This window comes from Garra rufa, chromosome 22, assembly GCF_049309525.1.
Source record: "Garra rufa chromosome 22, GarRuf1.0, whole genome shotgun sequence".
Taxonomy (NCBI): domain Eukaryota; kingdom Metazoa; phylum Chordata; class Actinopteri; order Cypriniformes; family Cyprinidae; genus Garra; species Garra rufa.
This window is the reverse complement of record NC_133382.1, coordinates 4,648,715-4,671,093: the sequence shown is the minus strand read 5'-3', so window position 1 is coordinate 4,671,093 and position 22,379 is coordinate 4,648,715. Positions and strand designations below refer to the sequence as shown.

General features: G+C 32.5%; 1 protein-coding gene across 1 annotated transcript in view; it reads right to left on the bottom strand.

Moving 5' to 3' along the window:
* The window catches only part of LOC141298312 (uncharacterized), an 86,910-nt gene that overhangs the window by 43,038 nt on the left and 21,493 nt on the right, over positions 1–22,379 (bottom strand). The window contains exons 15-25 of the mRNA XM_073828816.1: positions 20,987–21,156; positions 18,104–18,328; positions 14,505–14,611; positions 11,083–11,283; positions 10,499–10,652; positions 8,466–8,661; positions 8,241–8,388; positions 7,992–8,166; positions 4,527–4,704; positions 3,246–3,372; positions 1,165–1,284 (exon numbers count right to left, since the gene is read on the bottom strand). Of these exons, the coding sequence (XP_073684917.1) occupies positions 1,165–1,284; positions 3,246–3,372; positions 4,527–4,704; positions 7,992–8,166; positions 8,241–8,388; positions 8,466–8,661; positions 10,499–10,652; positions 11,083–11,283; positions 14,505–14,611; positions 18,104–18,328; positions 20,987–21,156 (1,801 nt within the window). The remainder of the gene's footprint in view (positions 1–1,164; positions 1,285–3,245; positions 3,373–4,526; positions 4,705–7,991; positions 8,167–8,240; positions 8,389–8,465; positions 8,662–10,498; positions 10,653–11,082; positions 11,284–14,504; positions 14,612–18,103; positions 18,329–20,986; positions 21,157–22,379) is intronic.

Sequence of the window (22,379 nt, the reverse complement as noted above, 5' to 3'; positions counted from 1 at the left end):
AATATAATATAGGAATTCAACTACACTATTTTGGCTAAAATAAAATATATAAACAGAAACCAATCATTTGTGCTATAAAAGCATCTTTAAATTTAAGGATTACCGCATTACAATGTTGAGCACATAAATGAGATATTAATTGTGAAATGTCCTAGATTATATTTAAAAAGATTAATAAATTATTCGTTTTTAAGTCTAAGTGATCATTATAGGACAACAGAGATAACTTACATATAAATTTAAATCATTTCTTCTAATGTACAATAAATAAACAAACAGTTTAGGGTCTGCAAGATTTTTTTAATGTTTTTGAAATAAGTCTCTTCTGCTCCCAGAGGCTGCATGTATTTGTTCAAAAATACAGTAAAAATTTAGAAATATTATTGCAATTTAAAATAACTATTTTCTATGTGAATATATAGTAAAATGTAATTTATTCCTGTGATCAAAACTGAAGACTGGAGTAATGATGCTGAAAATTCAGTGTCACATGATCCTTCAGAAATCATTCTAATATACTGATTTGCTGCTCAAGAAACAAATGTGATACATTTTATTTTTCAGGATTCTTTGATGAATAGAAAGTTCAAAAGAACAGCATTTAATAGAAATAGAAATCTTTTGTAACACTTTAAATGTCTTTACTGTCACTTTTGATCAACATGTCAACTTTGCAGTTGCAGTTAGTTGTTTGTAGTGTGCACTAGTCTTTAAAGTACATTTCTGTGTTACAAAAGTTGTCTCCAGTCAGCAAAGTACTAAAACTAGAAGTCAAAGAAATTTTACAAAGGAGACGGACAGAAAGTGCAGCGAATCTCTGCTGCTTCTGAGAACGAAGGGAACAAACCGTCTCTCTAGACACAAGAAACACATTCGCTGAGCTTTGCTAATCAGCTTCCCTGCATGAAGCTTGAATGAGACAAGAGTGAAAAACACTTTGTTCCCCAGAGGTATAAAGTGCAGGAACACTTGCGTAACGCCTCCAAACACATTAAAGCAGAGTCTTATACGACGCCGCTTCATGAGAGCTGAGCAAAGGCCAATTAAAAGAGGGTAAAACTGGGACAAGGACGCAGGTAAACAATGCAGAAGCAAATCTTACCTCTACCCTTAGTTTTAGTGCATTTTTCCACAAGTGAGCTGATAAATGTGTGTGACACTTGCCTTTTTAGGGTAAAGCATTCTCTTGACCACTAGCCAACGCTCTTCTCCACCAGTGTGTGCCACTTCCAGGATGTTATGGCTCAGATCACGGCGCGTCATCGACACCAAACGCTTCTCAGCCTGAAGATTAAACAAACTTAATGTTGTTGAAAGCACTTGTGACGTCTGACATACATCTGAATATCATAATTGATCCATCAGGCTTTAATTAAGCCTAAATATCATATTTTTTAATTTAGCTACTGCCCTTCAGAGGCTACAGAAGATACTTACATGAATAAAATAAGTTACATTTAAGTTACGTTAAGTTTTATTGAGTTTTATTTAGAGACTCAAGATGCTATGGAAGCCCGTTTCCACCACTGAATAAAAAAATAAAACAAGTAACTGTGACTTTTTATCTCACAATTCTGACTTTTTCACTCAGAATTGATATAATCAATATATATGAGATATATATTGATATATAAGATATAAACTCGCAATTTTAAGATAGTCGCAATTGCGTAATATAAACTCGCAATTCTGACTTTTTTTCTCAAAATTGAGACATATAAACTCACAATTGCAAGTTATAAAGTCAAAAATGTGTGATATAAACTCGCAATTTTGAGTTAAGTCAGAATTGAATGATATGAACTCGCAATTCTGAGAAATAGTCGCAACTGCATAATCTAAACTCACAATTCGGACTTTTTTTCTCAGAATTGTGATATAATATTACAATTGCGAGTTATAAACTCACAAGTCTGAGAAATAAAGTCAGAATTTTGTGATATAAACTCATAATTGCGAGTTATAAAGTCAGAATTGCGTGTTTTAATTTCACAATTCTGAGAAATAGTCACAACTGCCTGCTATAAACTTGCAATTGCGAGCTATAAAGTCAGAATTGTGTGATATAAACTCACAATTCTGACTTTTTTCTCAGAATTGAGAGATATAAACTCACAATTGCGAGTTCTAAAGTCGGAATTGCAAAATATAAACTCACAATTCTGAGAAATGAAGTCAGAAGATATAAACTTGCAATTCTGAGAAATAAAATCAGAAGATATAAACTTGCAATTCTGAGAAATAAAGTCAGAGAATTGCATGATATAAACTCACAATTGCGAGGTGTAAAGTCAAAGATATAAAGTCCGAGATATAAACTCGCAATTCTGAGAAATAAAGTCGCAATTGCTTAATATAAACTCGCAATTCAGCCTTTTTTTCTTAGAATTGCGAGGTATAAACTCGCAATTCTGAGAAATGAATTCAGAAGATATAAACTCACAATTCTGAGAAATAACGTCACAATTGCCTAATATACAATTCTGACTTTTTTTCTCACAATTGTGAGTTATAAAGTCAAAATTGCAAGATATAAACTCACAATTGCAAGTTATTAAGTCAGAATTACATGATATAAACACAATTGCAAGGTATAAAGTACGAGATATAAACTCGCAATTCTGAGAAATAAAATAAGAAAATCGCAGTTGTGAGTTTATATCATGCAAGTCTTTTTTTTCTCCTCAGAAATGGACTTTATAACTCACAGTTGTGAGTTTATATCAAAATTCTTAGAAAGTCAGAATGCGAGATAGAAACTCGCAATTGCGAGAAAAAAACCTTATATCTCGCAATTTTGACTTAGTTTCTCGCAATTGTAAGTTTATATCCAGCAATTCTGACTTTATAACTCGCAATTGCACACTTATATCTCTTATATCTATGAAAAAAGTCAGAATTGTGAGTTTATATCACAATTCTGAGGGGAAAAAAAAGTCAGAATTATTTACAAGATGTAAACTCGCAACTGCGCGAAAAAAAAAAAGTCAGAATTTGTTATTCAGTGGCAGAAACGGGCTTCCATAAGATGCTGATATTTATATGATGAAATTCTGATGCTTGTAGTGAAAATCAATGAGATCTTTATAACAATATAGCAGCTACCTACATGAATTGATATAAATATGACAGGTTTAACAGCAGAGTTTGATCATTTTTCCACATTTCAAATATGTTAGAGTAGGTTTGATAGGGTTAATATAGAGAGTTTTTGTTGGGTGGTAATGCATGAAGCAGATCTTCACCTCATTGAAGATGGTGATGGAGCGAAGACGATGAAGGAAGAGCAGGAGAGATGGATGCACGTCATGGAAGAGGTTTTTAGTCTGGTAGCTCTCTGAGCGCAGGGGCAGGTGGATCTTTGTAGCCCATCTATAATAAAAATAGACACCAGAGAGCCGTTTCATAACAACAACTCAAACAAAAAGGTCACTGTGAACTTTATTTTTACACTAGTAAGCAGGTTGCAAATCAAAATAGCCAACATCTCTACGATACAATATTCTTATCTCTAACCACTAACAGTTTACTTAAATTAAAAGATTAAATAAATTAAAATTAAATAAATAACACACTACCGCTTAAAAGTTTGGGATCAGTAAGACTCAATAAGTCTCTTATGCTCATAAAGGCTCCATTTATTTGATCAAAAATACAGAAAAAAAACCTGTAATATTGCAAAATGTTATTACAATATAAAATAATGGGTTTTATTTGAATATACTTTAAGATATAATTTATTCCTGTGATGCAAAGCTGAATTTTCATCAGCTCTTACTCCAGTCTTTAGTGTCACATGATCCTTCAGAAATCATTCTAATATGCTGATTTATTATTAGAATTATCATATATTATTTTTTTCAGGATTTTTTTGATAAATAACAAGTTAAAAAGAACAGAATCTATTCATAATATTCATAATATAATCTATGCTATTAGTTTTTATTAATTAAAAAGTATTAATTCTTTCAAAAAAAAAGAAAGAATAAAAATTCACTGACTGCAAACTTTTGAACAGTAGTGTATATTGTTAGAAAATCTTTCTATTTTAAATAAACGCTGTTCTTTTTAACCTTTATTGATCAAAGGATCCTGAAAAGATATCACAAGTTCCAAAAAATATTATGCGTCACAGCTGTTTCCAACTTTGATAATACATCAGCATATTAGAACGACTTTTTAAGGATCATGTGACATAGTAATGATTAAAAAAAAAAAAACTTTAATTACAGATATAAATAAAATTTTAAGGTATATTAATATAGAAAAATATGGTTTTACATCGTAATACTATTTCACAATATTAACATTTTTTTCAGTATTTTTGATCAAATGATCACAGCCTTGATGAGCATAAGAAACTTATTTGAAAAACATAAAAAAATCTTACTGATCCCAAACTTTTGAGTGGTAGTGTATATAAACATAAAATAAAAATAAATTAAATACAAAAACTATATATTATTTAAACAAATTAATAAAAAAAAAACTGTGCAAGAACTCTGAATTTTGTGGGTTTGTTTAACCTCTGATCTGCGATCTCTCTGGCAGCGGCGCTCACTGTCCGCTCCTGCTCGACCCAGTGAGGCAGGATGTATCCCATGGGGCTGCTGTTCTTGTCAAACTGGATGTGGAAGCCATTGGAGTGGATCTCAGGACAGTCGGTGACTTTAAAAACCGATTTGAAGCCGATGCCCTTTTGACCTGTTTAACAAAACAGAGTGCAGAGTTGTGTGTAGGGTTGCAAAAAGGTGGAAATTTTTCAGTACATTTCAGAAACATTCAATTTTGGAAACTTTCTAGGATTTTTTTTTAAAAGTGTACAGAAATTTTACTGGAAATTTTGCACCCCTTTGCAACCCTAGTTGTGTGTAAAACAACACAGACATAATTTATGAAAGATTCACCTCAAGTCAGCTGAGATGTGCCTCTGCTGTGAACAATAATCTGAGGGCGGACTTTTATTTTGTCAAATCATGAATCACTCGCCTTGATAGACTGTTTTTATGTTAATAAGGCACATTTTTTTCTTTTTAAAAGCAACTATATTTCTAAAAATATATACAGTATCTATAAAAATAATACTTAATCCAGGAATGATGTTTTGAAAGCCATGTGTATGTGTCTTTACACACACACACTATATATATATATATATATATATATATATATGGGGGGTGGGGGGACAAACCAACGCTCTCCATTGACTTTGTATTGCGGGAAGCTGCCTCCTTGTCATTTCTCACTTATAACAAAAAATAGAACTATGTCTAAAAGCTGCTATGTGACAAGGTATACAGTAAACAAGCTAAAAAACACAGAACTACGTTTTTATAAGCTGTCAACTTAAAAAAAACGAGTGTTTAAGAACACAAAAGTAGAGCGCAACGTTTCTTATTACTCTGAGATCTACACCCACTGGAGGGAAATTTAATGGCGACAGTAAACATTCGTTATTTAACAATGTCAAAGGGCAATTTCACCGCCATGAAAGGAGGAGATATATTGAGAAACTAAATTTTAATGGTTTCAGTCAGTGCACCTTTCCCTTACCTTCCTTTTATTGGAGAAATGATCCAACTGAATGGCCCAATGTGATATATCCTGACATATACAACTATTTGTGTCCTTAAACACTCGTTTTTTTGTGTCGACAGCTTATAAAAATGTAGTTCTGTGTTTTTTAGCTTGTTTACTGTACACCTTGTCACATAGCAGCTTTTAGACATTGTTCTGTTTTTTGTTGTAAGTCAGAAATTACAAGGAGTCCACTTCCCGCAATACAAAGTCAATGGAGAGCATTGGATTGTCAGCCACCAAATCTGTTTTAAAACTGGCTGTTGTTTTTACTACATTGCATTGTTATTTTTTGTAAAAGTTTTACCTGCCTATTGGCGACTGGCACGGTTACATATACTCACCATCAACAATTTTTACTCACATTTGGCGCCTGGTGAGTGTTGAAGGGGTCATTGGATGCAAAACTAACTTTTCCATGTTGTTTGAACATTAATGTGTGTTGGCAGTTTGTGTACACAACCACCCTACAATGATACAAATCCACCCAGTGGTATTTTTAAAGGAACTGTATGTAAGAAATTTATTTCAGTTAATCATAAAATGGCCCTGACATGTCACTAGACATTAAGAAATCATGTTCATTTCAAATACTTATATCACTGACAACAGTGGTCCGGCCAGGATATTGTCATTTAAAAGTGACAGTTGCAGCCCACAACTGATGTTATTGTTGTCATTTTGTGTTTTGGTCTGAGGCTCCACCATCCAGCTATCTACCAATCACGAAGTCAGTAGAGTTTTGTCATCCGGGTTGCCAGCTCAGCTGCAGCTATGAACGTGTCAGATAAAACATGTATAACGTTACGAAACCTAAAAGACCTCGTTATGAATCCGAAATACGTCGTGACAAAGTCCGAAATAAAACAGGATTTGTATAGGAGATGCCTTTGAAAAATGGAGACGGCTGAAAACGGAGAAGAGTTTGAAGACAGACGCCAACGTTGCTAATTTTCTCCTGGACAGGTAAGATTCATCTATGTTAAGCTAACTTTGCTTCCGTACACAGTGGATTTTCCACGGTTGGCCGTGCTAAATGCGTTCATAAAAAGCTTTATATCGCACCACTAGCAGGGTATGAAAACAATCCATGTTCCGACTGAAATGTGGTATTACACAGTGTCTACACCGGACGCCGCAACAGCTAAAGTCTGGACTGGACTACACTGGACGCGACAAAGTGACCTTTGCAAATCATTTAAACTTTGTGTGAGCACGTCATAAATAGAACACGGCAGCAGATTACTGTCGGGGATCTGCCGTGTCGCGCCGCATCCAGTGTAGACAGCATAATAGGTTCTATTGTATTTGTCCTGTCCGGTGTAGACACGGTGTTACAGTACATCTTTACGAAATATTTGGCTAATCGCCATTAGTAAATTTTTGCGATACATAATTACTTCGCAAAACATCTCTCGTGAAGCAACAGAAGAAAAAAAAATACAGTGTAGGACTCGTCACTTGCCATTGGAAGCTCCTTGTAGCAGCCTAGGTTCCTGCTGGATCCTGCAGCTTAGCTGGAAACCTTGAGTCAGGGGGGAGCGGGAGGGGATACACCGTTCTACAGTATTTTGAAAGTGATTGCAGTACCAGTTTTGGCCACAATCCTACATACGGTTCCTTTAAATCTTTAAATGTAATACCCACTTTTTAAAATCAGCTCATTCTCTCTGACGACACAGACAGAGGCCGCTCCCATGATAGTTGATTGACATGAGCACCTTACATTAGACCCGCTTTCACCGAGCTGAAACAGTCCAGCTCTGATCGCCATTGTGTGACTCATGTGCAGGAGAAGACAAGAATGTCTCCAATTGAGCGATTGAGGTGTTCTGTTGTTGGATGTAATAATAAACATAGCAGTCGTCATTTACTCCCGACATCTGAGCCGCTGAAAACGCAGAGGATATCGTTACTTTCATTTTTAAAGGGAAAGCGCTGATCCCGATCTACATATGCGTCTATGTTCTTGCGAATCATTCCTGATGCAGCTTCACTCGCAGCAGAAGTGAGTATAAGGGTTTTTTGTTGCATCTTTGCAAATGGCCTTTCTTAATAATGCGCTTGTTGGCAAGTTTTGCCGATAAATGCGACTCATCATCCCAGGCAGAGAGGGGCGGGGCGAGCAGAGCTCATTTGCATTTAAAGGGACCATGCAATAAAATGAGTTGATATTTTGCAGAGCTGATTCTGACAAGGTAAAAAGGTGTTTTTTTACACTTCTATTGAGAATTTTTAACCAAAGTATATTAGAGACTTTTCATTAAGACCCTAAAGAATCATATGAACTTGTGGAAAACAGGCATCCCATGACCCCTTAAATTTTAGGTCCAGTGTACTGGACAAACTAATTACTAAGATATATTAGCACAACCACACATGAATAACAAAACAACCGCACATAAGTAAAGTACCGATGTAGCCATATTTGTGTTTTCCTTTGGTGCTCCGGCCCACGTCACAGATGGCACGGATGTTGTTCTCCTCAAAGCCACACTCGTTATTCAGGATGGTGATGCAGTCCTTCTCCACCACGAAGGCCAGCGCCGGCTGCTCTCCGCCGTCAGGATAGCCGTTATCATCAGCGTTCTGCACACACAAACATCAGCTTCAGTGAAGGCTGCAGAGGCTGTGAGCGTACAACCGGCAGATGCGCTGCTGACCTGAATGAGCTCCAGCACAAAGTGTGTGTCTTTGCTGTAGAGTTCAGTGGAGAGACGCTCCAGACTGCGGCCCAGTCTCGCCTGCTGCTTCTTCATCAGGTTCTGACCCTCCTCGTTCAGCTCTACGCCGATGCCGAACTCGGTTTTCCTACAATATCAGCAGCAACAGCATTAGGACCAATGTAAATCATGAAAACGAATGTGGAAACTAAGAGCTGAATGAACCTGATGTCCTCTATGATGGCTTTATGCTGATCGAGCTGATCGTCTTCCACTTCTTCATCTGGTTGGTCAGCAGTCGTTGAGTTTTCTTGGTCCTCTTCATTACTGCTGTCCGTCTCTTCTTTGTGCTCAGACACCAGCTCATACATCTGCTCCTCTTCATCATCGTCATCATCACCCCCACCATCGCCATCATCCTCTAAATGAAGAAACAATGCTTTCAGAATGAAGAAAGTACTTTAAAGTTTAATTTCTATTGATATTTTATCATTTTTAAGCCATATTTTTTAACACATTTTTATCACTTTATTTCAATTTAATACATATTTCTCTACACTTTATCATTTTTCATTGTTTTTTTTTTTCATTTTAAGCCTTATTTTTCTACACTTTTTTTATTAAAGTTTTATTATTCTTTTATTTCACTTGAAGCCATATTTTTCTACACATTTTGTCATTGTTTTTTTCTGTTCTTTCATGTAATTGAGCCATATTTTTCTACACATTTTAGTGTTGTTTTATTGAAAGCCACAATTTTATACACATTTTTAAATTTTTATTGATTTATTTAATTTATAAGCCAAATTTATGTACACATTGTAATCACTTTTTTATTGTTCTTTTATTTAATTTAATACATATTTCTCTACACATTATACATTTTTATTTCTCTTTTTTTATTTAATTTTTAACCATATTTTTCTACACATTTTGTCATTGTTTTTTTCTGTTCTTTCATGTAATTAAGCCATATTTTTCTACACATTTTAGCGTTCTTTTATTGAAAGCTACAATTTTATACACATTTTTAAATTTTTATTGATTTATTTAATTTATAAGCCAAATTTATGTACACATTGTAATCACTTTTTTATTGTTCTTTTATTTAATTTAATACATATTTCTCTACACATTATACATTTTTATTTCTCTTTTTTTTATTTAATTTTTAACCATATTTTTCTACACATTTTGTCATTGTTTTTTTCTGTTCTTTCATGTAATTGAGCCATATTTTTCTACACATTTTAGTGTTGTTTTATTGAAAGCCACAATTTTATACACATTTTTAAAATTTTATTTTTTATTGATTTATTTAATTTATACGCCAAATTTATGTACACATTGTAATCACTTTTTTATTGTTCTTTTATTTCATTTTAATACACATTTCTCTAGACATTATACATTTTTATTGCTCTTTTTTATTTAATTTTTAACCATATTTTTCTACACATTTTGTCATTGTTTTTTCCTGTTCTTTCATGTCATTAAGCCATATTTTTCTACACATTTTAGTGTTCTTTTATTGCAAGCCACAATTTTATACACATTTTTATAATTTAATTTTTCATTGGTTTTATTTAATTTATAAGCCACATTTGTCTACACATTGTAATCGCTTTTTTATTTCATTTTAGGCCATATTTTTCTACACATTTTTTATCATTTTTCTATTGTTTTTTTTTAACTCTAAGCCACATTTTTTCTACATATTTTTTAGCATTTTATTTTTTATTGGTGTTATTTAGTATAAATTAAGTATAAATTCCCATTTTTCTACACATTTTATATCACTATTTTATTGTTCTTTTATTTAAATTTTCAAGCCATATTTTTCTACTCACTTTTTTATTGTTTTTTTATTACATTTTTGAGCCCTGTTTTTCTACATATTTCTAATCACTTTTTTATAGTTTAAGCCATTTTTTTTTACACATTTTTATCACTATTGTTTTATTTTAAGCCATATTTTTCTATGAATTAGTATCACTTTATTTGTCATTTTTACATCGTAAACCCTATTTTTTTCTCCACAATATCATATACATTTCCGTTTCTTCATTTCTTTAAGCTATATTTCAAGCCAAAACATTTGATTGATTAAACATCTGTGATTGCACCGATATAAAAAAACATCTCCAGGGTTATCATATGATTTCATCACACTGTTTCTGAAATATTACAAACATCATAATTATTAGAGTGAAAGTATATTAATAATATGACTGACAGCTGGAGGTAATCATGGAGGCGGCGGTGCTCACCCTGCTGATGGGCTCTTTTGGGGCTGCTAGAGGAAGTGCTTAGCTCCACTTCCTCCTCATTGTCAATCTCATTCAGACTCAGCACAGACGACATGTCACTCATGGAGTCCTCCACCACAAACTGCACAGATTGATCAATAAACTACAAATATGAACATGTTTTCATTCAGTTACTTCACACTGACAATTTACAACAGAAATTGCTATTAAATAAAAACAACAACATATATTGTGTTGCATTGCTTTTGCATTGTCTGCAGAACAGTGTTGGGGAAAGTTACTTTTAAAAGTAATGCATTACAATATTGAGTTACTCCCTAAAAAAAAGTAACTAATTATGTTACTTAGTTACTTTTTATGGTAATTAAAAAAGTAATGCGTTACTTTACTAGTTACTTGGAAAAAGTAATATTACGTGAAATCAGATGAAAACACCATTACTGTTATTTTGTATATTTCTGGAAACATTCAAAAACTTGCATTTGCAAAGTTAACAAAAATGAAAATGGTCATCGTTAGGCTCAATTTTGGGGCTTTCAAAATCAAGTTGGAAACACAAAACCTTCCCAAACCTTCTTGATCTCTGAAGGCATTTGAGGAGGAGCTGGCAGAACTAGTTTGTCGTTGAAGTGGCTCCTCCACTCTGTGATTCCCAGCAGGAGCCCCATCTGGTGCAGTTTGTTCAGGTAGCGCGTGTGTGAACGTGCAGCGTCCAGCAGGATTGTTTTAGATCTGGCCTGACCCAGCACTTTAGACAGCGGCTCCAAAAACACCTGCACAGCATTGTCCGAAACACCAAAGCATTAAACACACATCCCAATGCTGCTGCGGTGAAACTCAGACCACAGAAATAGATCATCATTAGTGCTTTGGCAATATGGGTGTTTATAATGGCCTGATATAAGAAAGAATCTTACAATTCAGAGTAAAAATAATTACTTTTATCAATATTGAAAAAAAATGTCTAAATAATAGACATTTGAAAACATGTTTTAAAAATAACACTTTAAAAACATAAAATATACATTTCTTTAAAACATTAAATGACAGCAAATGAGATTGAAGAGCGAAGAAGAATAAGAATGTGTAGAGCGAAGAAGAATAATTCAGATTATTTGTAACAAAATTTATTAAAAAAATGCCACAAATAAAATCTTAAAAATAAAAAATGTAAATATAAACTTCTAAAAAAGATTCAATTACATAAAACAAGATTTGGGAAAAAATTCAGATGGAAAATTGAAAATATAATTTTAAAAGCAATATATATAAATATTTTTTTTTAAATTCAACGAAAGCAAAAACTATATTTGAAAAATGTTTTTAAAACATTTAAAAAATGTAAAAAAAATTTTTTTTTTAATTCAATGACAGCAAATGAGATGTGCAAAAAAAGTCCAGATTAAAAATACTTAACAATATTTACTCAAAAAGATGTCTAAAAGTTTTTTAAAAAGACAACATTAAAATAACATTTTAAAAAAAATAAAATATAAATATTCTAAAAATAAATAAATAAATGACAGCAAATGAGATGTGCGAAGAACTTCAGATTAAAAATAATTACTTATTAATATTTACTCATAGTCAAAAAAATTACAAAATAGACATTTTTAAAATAACACTAATAATATATAAAATATAATTTTCTAAAAATGACAATAACAGCAAATTTACGCAAAAAATTTGCAATATAAAATTTAAAAACAGCAAATGTTGTGCAGATGTGCAAAAAAAATTAGATTAAAAATAATGACTTATCAAAATGTACTCAAAAAAACTGTCTAAAAATGTAAAAAAAAATAGACATTTGAATTTTAAAAATATATATATTTTAAATCCAAAAAAATATATATTTTTGTTTTAAAATCATAAAAAAAATATAAAATATATATAAAAAATATAATATATAAATTTGTTAAAGAAAATACAAAGGTAAGGAGATGTGCAAAAAGATTCAGATAAAAATAATTACTTTTAGCAATATTTACTCAAAAAAATTGAAAATAGATATTTGAAAAATGTTTTAAAAATAACATTAAAAAAAATTCAAAGACAGCAAATGAGTAATTTATTTTATTATTACTGACTCTAATAATAAACATTTCTAAAAAAATATATATATATAATTTTAAAAGCATAATATATAATTTTTTTTAATTTAATGAAAGCAAAAACTATATTTGAAAAATGTTTGAAAAATTAAAAAAATATAAAATATATATATATTTTTCAATTCAATGACAGCAAATGAGATGTGCAAAAAGTTCAGATTAAAAATAATTACTTAGATGTCTAAAAGTTTGGAAAATAGACATTTGAACATTTTTTCCCAAAAAACAGAATTAAAAAAAAATATATACAATATAAATTTCTAAAAAAAATAATAATAAATGACAGCAAAAAAATAATTACTTATCAATATTTACTCAAAAAAAAAAAAATTTTTAGAAACGTTTTTAAAATGTTTTTAAAATAACACTTTAATAATATATAAAATATAAATTTCTAAAAAATTCCAATGACAGCAAAAAACAAAACATATATAAATGTATATATTTTATATACACATGAGATGTGCAAAAGAATTTGATTAAAAATAATTACTATTTATTTTTAGAAATTGATATTTTATATATTAAAGTGTTATTTCAGTGTGAATTCAGATTAAAAATAATTGGTAACACTTTACAATAAGGTTCATTAGTTAACATTAGTTAACCACATTAGTTAACATGAGCTAATAATGAACTGGACTTATACAGCATTTAATAATCTTTGTTAATGTTAATTTCAACCTTTACTAATACATTATTAAAATTTTGTTAGCATTAGTTAATGCAGTGTGAACTAACATGAACAAACAATGAACAACTGTATTTCCGTTAACTAATGTTAATAAAGATTAGTAAATACAGTAACAAATGTATTGCTCATGGTTAGTTCATGTTAGTTAATACATTAACTAATGTTTAACTAATGAACCTTATTGTAAAGTGTTACCAAATAATTTGTAAAAATAATGTTCTCAAATACACATTGTAAAAATATTAAACTATATATATATATATATATATTCCTATATATTCCTTCAACAGAGAAATAGGAATTTGTCAGGTTTCTCTTATTTGATAAATATTGATAAATATTTTTTATATATGATTTAAGGTTTAACAACTAATTAAATCTAAAAAAAAAAAAAAAAACTACATGCATACATATTTCCATTTTTTAAATATTAATGTCAATTTATAAATTATAATAAATATCTATTTCATTTTTAAAACATTTTTAAAATATACATTTTATTTGATATTTATTATTTATATTTTTAAAACGTATATTACACATTTCTAGTTGCTATTTTTATGTGTGAATTGGATATATTAATTAAAGTAATTATTGTTAATATGAAAATTGCAAGTACATTTTTTTTTGGATTTGATTTGCCACTTTAGGTCATTTATAACCAAGTATCATAGCAAAACCTGATGATTTCAGGTGTGCAAATACAGCAGCTTCAAACGAGACACATCTAATCATAAATATACCAGCTGATTTACTGGCCTGTGCGATAATCGAGTCTATCGCTAATCATAAAGCAAATACCCAGCAGGGAAAGCAAGACATGACCTCTCTCTGCACTTCACGAACATGTTTGTGTCATAACAGGAATGAAGCGGCAGCACCAGCGGCGTTCGACGCTAATGATGTGACAGGAGTGTCAACCTCTAACCCCCGAAGAATGACACTCGGCAACAGTCGTCATGACAACAACCTAGATACAGGCCTTTGTTATTTCACACTGAGAGCCTCTGGTACCCGCCCACATCTCAGACAGCAAAACTTCCTATAGTGTCAGTAATGATGGGAAAATGATCCTCACCCATTAATATTTGATTAACACTACTGATTTCTCTCACACAAGCTGTTAGTCTGATGAAAGCTGCTGCCCCTCTGTATGAACTGAAAACACATTCATTCGGTTCAGTACCTGCTGCAGGAGTTCCTTGCAGATTCTCGTAGGCATCAGCGTAATGCATTCAAGCACAAACCGAGCCACGCCGCTGTACGAGTAGCTGTCCTCCCCGACCTTTATTTCTGTTTCCAACACAGAATACAAACATGAGATGAACATTCATTAATTAGAACAGGCTTTCGGCAGAGACTTTAAACTCAAAATTGAGACTTTAAGACCTTTAAGTCCTGCAGAAAGGAAATTAATAAATCAAGCCATTAGAGAACAAACCCATACAAGCTCAAAATAACAATTATTTATTTATCTATAGCAATGATTATATTCTATTTTGTCTTAAAAACAAACAACATACAAAAATATACATATAATATTAAAATAAAAACAGTGATAACAATAATTATATATAATGAAAACAAGACCAAAAACTTTTTTTTAAAAATATGTCAATTAATATATTTTCTGAATAAAAACGTTAAATATCATTTAAAAACGGACAGTCTATTAAAAAGTGTTTTTACACAAATCACAAACTGGTTTCTCTTTTTCTACTAAACCAGTCATAAGGGGCAGTTTCTCGAAATTGATATATAGATATAGATATATATATATATATACACACACACATAATCTGAAAAACTGAATAAATAAGCTTTCCATTGATGTATGGTTTGTTAGGATAGGGCAATATTTGGCCAGAATGCAAATATCTAAAATCTGGAATTTGAGGGTGCAAAAAAATCTAAATATTGAGAAAATCGCCTTTAAAATGGTCCAAATGAAGTTTTTAGCAATGCATATTACTAATCAAAAATAAAGTTTTGATATATGTATTGATATTTTTGTCCATGCCCATATTGATTAGAGTATTAAAATCTTAATCATTTTAAAATAGAAAGTAGTAATTTAAGGTACATTTAGAACAGATAAAAATGTGTGATTAATCACGAGTTAACTCATATCTTCATGGAACATGAACATGGCATAAAAGAAAAATTGAAAAACATACAAATGTATTTTCAGCTATTGCTACAAATATACTTGGTGCTACTTAAAACTGGTTTTGTCTTAATATTCCCTTACATAATATTAAGGCAAAATGGGAAATCTGAATTAGTTAATAAAATAACAGAAGTAGTTTAACCCTTGTGCGACCTTATGGACATTTCTGTCCTTTTCAGTTTTGTTGTTTGTTACAAGTGTGCCTGTGTTAATGCCAACTGCATAAATTTTGGCTCAGGTGTTTATTTTTATTGAAATTTTAATATTTCATCCTCATTTCCTTCAAAAAATAAATTTTACCCTCTGTACAAAAAATACTCACACTCAGGACCTTAAGGTCAAAATTGTCCACATTGAAACCCATTAAAACTGCAATTTTTTAAACCCAGGGTCATTTGACTATAAAATTATGCAATATTTGCTAATAGGCATTCATTCTATCGGCAAGGCTTCAAATTTTACATTTTTACCATTTTTTACTAGATTTTGGCATATACATTAAAAAAAAACTAATATAAATGCCTCAAAATTAATGTTGTTGTTCTTCACTGACACACCCAAGAATCTAATAAACAAATTCTAGTATTTAGTATTTAGAAATTAACTACTATTTTTCATTTTTTTTCATAAAAAAAAAAACACCCGTGGCATTATGTAAACAAGCCAGCATTTAAAGTGTTACAATTCTGAAAATTAATGAATGTTTGGTATCCATGGATAGAACAGATGCTGGTTAAAAACCCAACATCAATGAAAGTGGAAAAAACATATTTTTCTGACAGTTTTTGGACATGGACATTTTTGTCCATTTTGCACCTATGTGTAACTTAAGAAAAAGAAAATCTAAGGACCACACAGTCACCATACTGGCAAGAATATGCCTGGAAAATTAGTATGCTGTATTTTAAACACCAGAAATAATATTATTTTTATTAAATAATAGAAAGTTCAGAAGATCAGCATTTTTTCTGAAATAGAAATCTTTTGTAACACTATAAATGTCTTTATCATCCCTTTTGATCAATTTAAAGCATCCCTGCTGAATAAATGTATTAATTTCTAGAATTAATTCTATAATCCCCCAAAAAACAACATTTAACATTTAATGCTATAACTTTGTGAATTTAAGATTTTCAACTTCGATTCTAGACCTTTTAAGGCCTAATGTGTAGGAACTAGGGCTGTCAAAATGAACGTGTTAATAATGTGTTAACGCAAATTCATTTTAACAGCACTAATTTTATTAACGTGCACGATTAACGCAGCGCGCATTTTCTGTTTGACCCATTGCCTAGCCCATAGTTAAGGAAATGGATGCACAATGTTGCCAACCTAGCGAAAAGTGTCTAGCAACAATACATAAACACATAATTAGACAAACCTAATATAGTTTCTAAGACTCTCCGGGTTTGCCGCAGAAGCGTGCGCACTTCCCTCTCTTTTTATCTGTGTCTGCTCTGTTCAGTGAGCGGCAGAGGAGCAGCGCTTTCAGTTAAAACAGATATTACTTTGCTTTCAGTGCTTGAAGTAGACCACGCAGGCACTTCTGTATTTTATCCTTTAGCGTACTGGCACTTTGTCGTGCGTACTGAGACTTCTGACATATTGAATGAATGCCAAGCGGAGTCGGCCTGTGTTAGGATTGGTGGTGTAGGGTTGATGCATAGAGCTACATACGAGTATGCAAGCGAAAACTGCGTATTATATGCACGTCAAACACATGCATATCATATGCACGCCAAAGTTAATTTCAGTGTAATAATAGCATGCCAAATAGAAACAGAAAATCGTGATACTGGTACGTATTTTCATGAGACTGGGCTATCGAACCAAAACAATGCCTTAAAAAAATTAAAAGAAGCAGGTTTTTGCGATCACATAATTTTAAACGGATGAACTACTGGAAAGTCCAAGGATTGTGAAAGCATTCAAACAGTAAGTTAAAAACAGCCATAATAATGCAGAGGATAGTGACTTTTGTCCAGGTGCCGGTGAATGATTTTTTTTTTTTCCAGCGATTGAATCATGATCATAATTCAGAATTTTTTTCAGTCATTATTTCATATTACTTTGGTTGTCTGACAACAGTAACACTAAAATATAACAATGGAAACATTTTTGTTGAGAACTTGGCTGCATCAAATGACAGTATGTGGGCACAGAGAGGCAAACAAATGTAATAATAAATAATAAATGTACATTTTGCATGTTCAGAAGAAGTGCAAATAATGTAAACAGGCTTGTGTAAGTAAATTGCTTAGTGGAAAGAAAGAGAAGTAATGGGAACCTGGTATTTCTATGTTCTTTTTTCCATTTTTGTCCATGCCCATATTGATTAGAGTATTAAAAACTTAATAATTTTAAAGTAGAAAAGTAGTAATTTAAGGTACATTTAGAACAGATAAAAATGTGTGATTAATCATGAGTTAACTCATGCGATTAATTGCGATTAAATATTTTAATCGATTGACAGCCCTAGTAGGAATAATATCATCCGTGTTTATGGATGGAGCAAATTCAGATAAACAAACTGGTTCAGTACAAAGTGTGACGGACAGTGAGTAAAGCATGACGAAGTGTGCCAACACTTGTGGTGTGAGAAGAAAACCTCCTACCTTCCTGTGCTACAGCTACATTCAGCGCACTCTCCATGTGATTGGCCAGGAGCGCTGTGGGCGTGTTCGGTATCCCATTAGCCACCACGATGGAGACCAAGTGTCCAGCGGTGCCAACGGGGTCCAGATCCTGCGCCGCCTCTGAGAAGTGTTTCTCACCCGTATCAGCGGTGACCCGCAGCAGGACACCTGGAGAAACCTCCAGAGCCAGCAGCTCTGTCTTACCTGGACACATGAAGATTGCAGTGAGAAATGGGATTTTGTGGATAATGATAATTAGATATATTTAGTAGGGATGCACCGAATGTTCGACAACCGAAATGATTTGGCCGAAAATAGCAAAAAAAGCTCTTTTGGAATAAGCGAAGACAGAATTATACCGAACAATGATTGTGCACTAATGCAGCAAACACGTTGGCAGTGTGGAAGCATTTAAAACTTTCCGAGAAAGATTTAAAAATCATTACAAGCACCGACAGCGAGAGACTGTTTAGTATCGCATCGCATGTCTTCCATGAGAAGAGAAAGGGCTGGTTGTTGCTGGTTACTGTATGATGACTGAAATCGTGAAATGTCCTTAAACCTTTAGTAAATAAACTACAGAACATTATGTTGTCTAATACTCGCACAAATTGTATTCATTCTGACAGTGCTGCACAAGCTCCTTAGCCAGGGTTCAAAGTCCAAAGTGCGAGGAAAATCTGCGTGATGAGAATCATTCATAAATCTGCTGCTGTCAGCGAAAAGTAGTATTGAGGTCGTCTTGCGGGTTTCATATATGTTAGTATTGTAATTTTACTGTTGTTCTGTAAAATAAAAGACAATTAACACAAAAATAATGATAACAATCATTACAACAGCTCTATTAATACATTTATTACAACATTCTCCTTTGCTCAGCAAGGCTGCATTTATTTGTACATTAAAAACACATGCCTGATTCAAGAAGGGGGTCTTAAAAATGGCCAAAAAATATTATTTTACTAATTTATTCATTTTAAGTTAAATTGTGCTTTGTTGGTCGGCTATAATGTCTACTAGAATGTTAAAAATGTTCAGTGTTAAATAAATATTTTATTTTAATTGCTGTTTTGTAATTGTAAACTGTAAAAGGCACATATTGCTATTTAACTTTAAGAAATTGGCAAAATACATTTGGGGTTCAAAGTCCAAATAAGTCATGTTTTTCATTCAAGGTCAAGAAAGAAAGAAACAGTTTCTGCTATCTTTTTACCGGTTCTTGACTACGGGGATGTAGTTTATTAGCATGCCCCTTCTTATCTTCTTTGATCTTTGGATGCTTTGTACCATGGAGCTCTAAGATTTATAACTGGATGTAAATTTTCAACACATCATGGTGAATTACATAAAATAGTCGATTGGCCTTCTTTGTGTATCCGCAGAAAAATGCATTGGTATCTGTTGATATATAAGGCGATTTTGTTTACCAATTTATGTGTTGTCTTATACGAAGGACTTTGTTTAGAAATGCCTCATTACGTTCTTAACCAAAATATAATCTTTGCGTGCCTCCTGTCAGGACTGAACTTGGTAAAACTTCTTTTAAATATGCCCCCACTTCCCAATGGAATCTTTTACAAAAGGAGATGAAGTTACAAAACTTGGTGTCATATAATTAATAGTCTTTATTATGTAATTTAGAGAGAAACCAAATGGTGTGTGATTGTTTTTAATGTGCTATTTGCTGTCTTTGTAATGTTTGTTGTAATCTTGTTGTTAAATGTAAAATTGTAAGCCGACCTTGGCGAGGACACTCCTGGAAAAGAGATTTTAATCTCAGTGAGTTTTTTTTTTCCTGGTTAAAATAAAGGTAAATGGGGAAAAACACGAAAAACTGTGTTCGGTAATCATCCCAGTCTGTAATTTTGTTTGGCTTCGGCTTCGGCCAAGAATTTTTATTTCAGTGCATCCCTAATATTTAGTTGTGTTCGTGCCTGGTCTAGACAAGCTTTTCATTTTTTTTTTATATTCTGTGTGATTGTTAGTTCGCAGCAGTGAATTTTCATTCATTTCTGTATGAAACATGTTAAAGGATAACTGTTGCCAAAATGCAACCTGGGCTGTTTTTTTTTTACTGTAAACGAGACAAACTTATATCTAAAAGCATAATTACGACAAACGAGCCGTTTTTGAGATTGACCGTGATTTCGTTTTGTGGTCAGTGGCCGGTGAATGGGAGTACTAGGGGCATAACTTTGAGCGCATCAAAATGGATATTTTTACAACACTAAGAAGGCTCGACACACCATGAAAACATTGTTTGTGTACACATAGTTTACTAAAAAGAAAGGTTTTGAACAACTCACTTACACTGTTTGGGTTTCCGCTCGCGGCCGTCTTGCCAGTCAAGAAGTGTCGATCTCCGAATGCGAATGAATGGACTCCATAGGACGAAATATTAGGCTTATATGAGGCTCTTTTTACAACTAGAAGTTTAATTAGCCGTGCATTTATATGGAAATATGCTTTAGGAGCTATCCATCCTCGCACTCGGAGATCGACACCTCTTGACTGGCAAGACAGCCGCCAGCGGAAACCCAAACAGTGTAAGTGAGTTGTTCAAAACCTTTCTCAATGCTCGAGTTCATGTGTAGAGACCCAGGCGATACTTCGAGCAAAGTGTCATGGTGTGTCGAGCCTTCTTAGTGTTGTAAAAATATCGATTTTGAGGTGCTCAAAGTTATGCCCCTAGTACTCCCATTCACCTGCCATTGACCACAAAACGAAATCACGGTCAATCTCAAAAACGGCTCGTTTGTCGTAATTATGCTTTTAGATATAAGTTTGTCTCGTTTACAGTAAAAAAAAACAGCCCAGGTTGCATTCTGGCAACAGTTATCTTTTAATGCTGAGGTGACGCACCACAGTATTTGTCGATGAAGTCCTTGAGAGGCCCGTGGTTGGGCTGAAACACTAGTTCCCACTGACTCCATTCCTCCAGATCCTGCAGCAGAGGAGCTGACAGCAAACTCGCCCGTGCCTGATTTTGGCTCACCTCACCCAGCAAACCCACGGAATCCACCACACACTCCCTGAGAACAAACACACACAATCACGAGTCTCCAGTCAAACAAGTGTGTTAATCATTTCTCAAGCTACACTACCAGCCAAAGGTTTAGATACATAACTGACTTTTTTGTAACAAACAAAAAAGTACAGCAAAAACAGTAGAATTTTAAAATATGTTTACTATTTAAACTAACTGCTTTCTATTTGAATATGTTATAAAATGTAATTTATTGCTGTGATCAAAGCTGAATTTTCAGCACCATTACTCCAGCCTTCAGTCTTCCATGATCCTTCAGAAATCTGATCTGCTGGTCAAGAAACATTATTATTACCAATATTTAAAAAAAAAAAGAGTTGAATAAATTTTTCAGGATTCTTTGATGAACAGTATCCAAAGATCAGCATTTGAAATAAAAAGCTTTTGTAACATTATCCACTATACCAGGGATCCTCAAATCTGGCCCACGAGATCCATTTTCCTGAAGAGTTTAGCTCTAACCCTAATCAAACACACCTGAGCATGCTAATCAAGGTCTTCAGGATCATTAGAGAATCACAAGTAGGTGAGTTTGATCAGGGTTGGAGCTAAACTCTGCAGTGCAATTGGCCCTCCAGGGTACGATTTGAGGAACCCTGCACTATACCATTCAAAAGCTTGGAGTCAGTATAATTTTTTAAATCAAAAGTAATGATAAAGACATTTATAATGTTACAAATATTTCTATTTCAGATAAATTGCTGTTCTTCTGAACTTTCTATTAATCAAACAAGGCTATAAAAAGCCTATACAATAAAAATAATTTAATCCTTTAATAATAATAATAATAATTGTTTTTGAGCAGCAAATCAGAATATTAGAATGGTTTCTGGAGGATCATGTGACTGGAGTAATCATGCTAAAATTCAGCTTTGAAACCAAAGGAAAAAATAACATTTCAAAATATATTCAAACAAACAAAATCTTAATTTTTAAATAGTAAAAATATTTGCAAATAATTCTAATAAACGTTATTTAATTATTAGATTCTTACATTTTTTAAATATTTACATTTTTAAAATTGTATTTAAATGTATCTTTATATTTAACATTTTTACACTTTTTACTATATATAGACTATATACATACAGTACTGTTCTGTAAGACTTTTTTAAAGCTTCTCAAAGACATGTATTGCAATATTCTCATATACGGATTATTTAAACAAAAAATGTTAAGAAAAGCTCAGAAATAAAAAAAATAAATAAA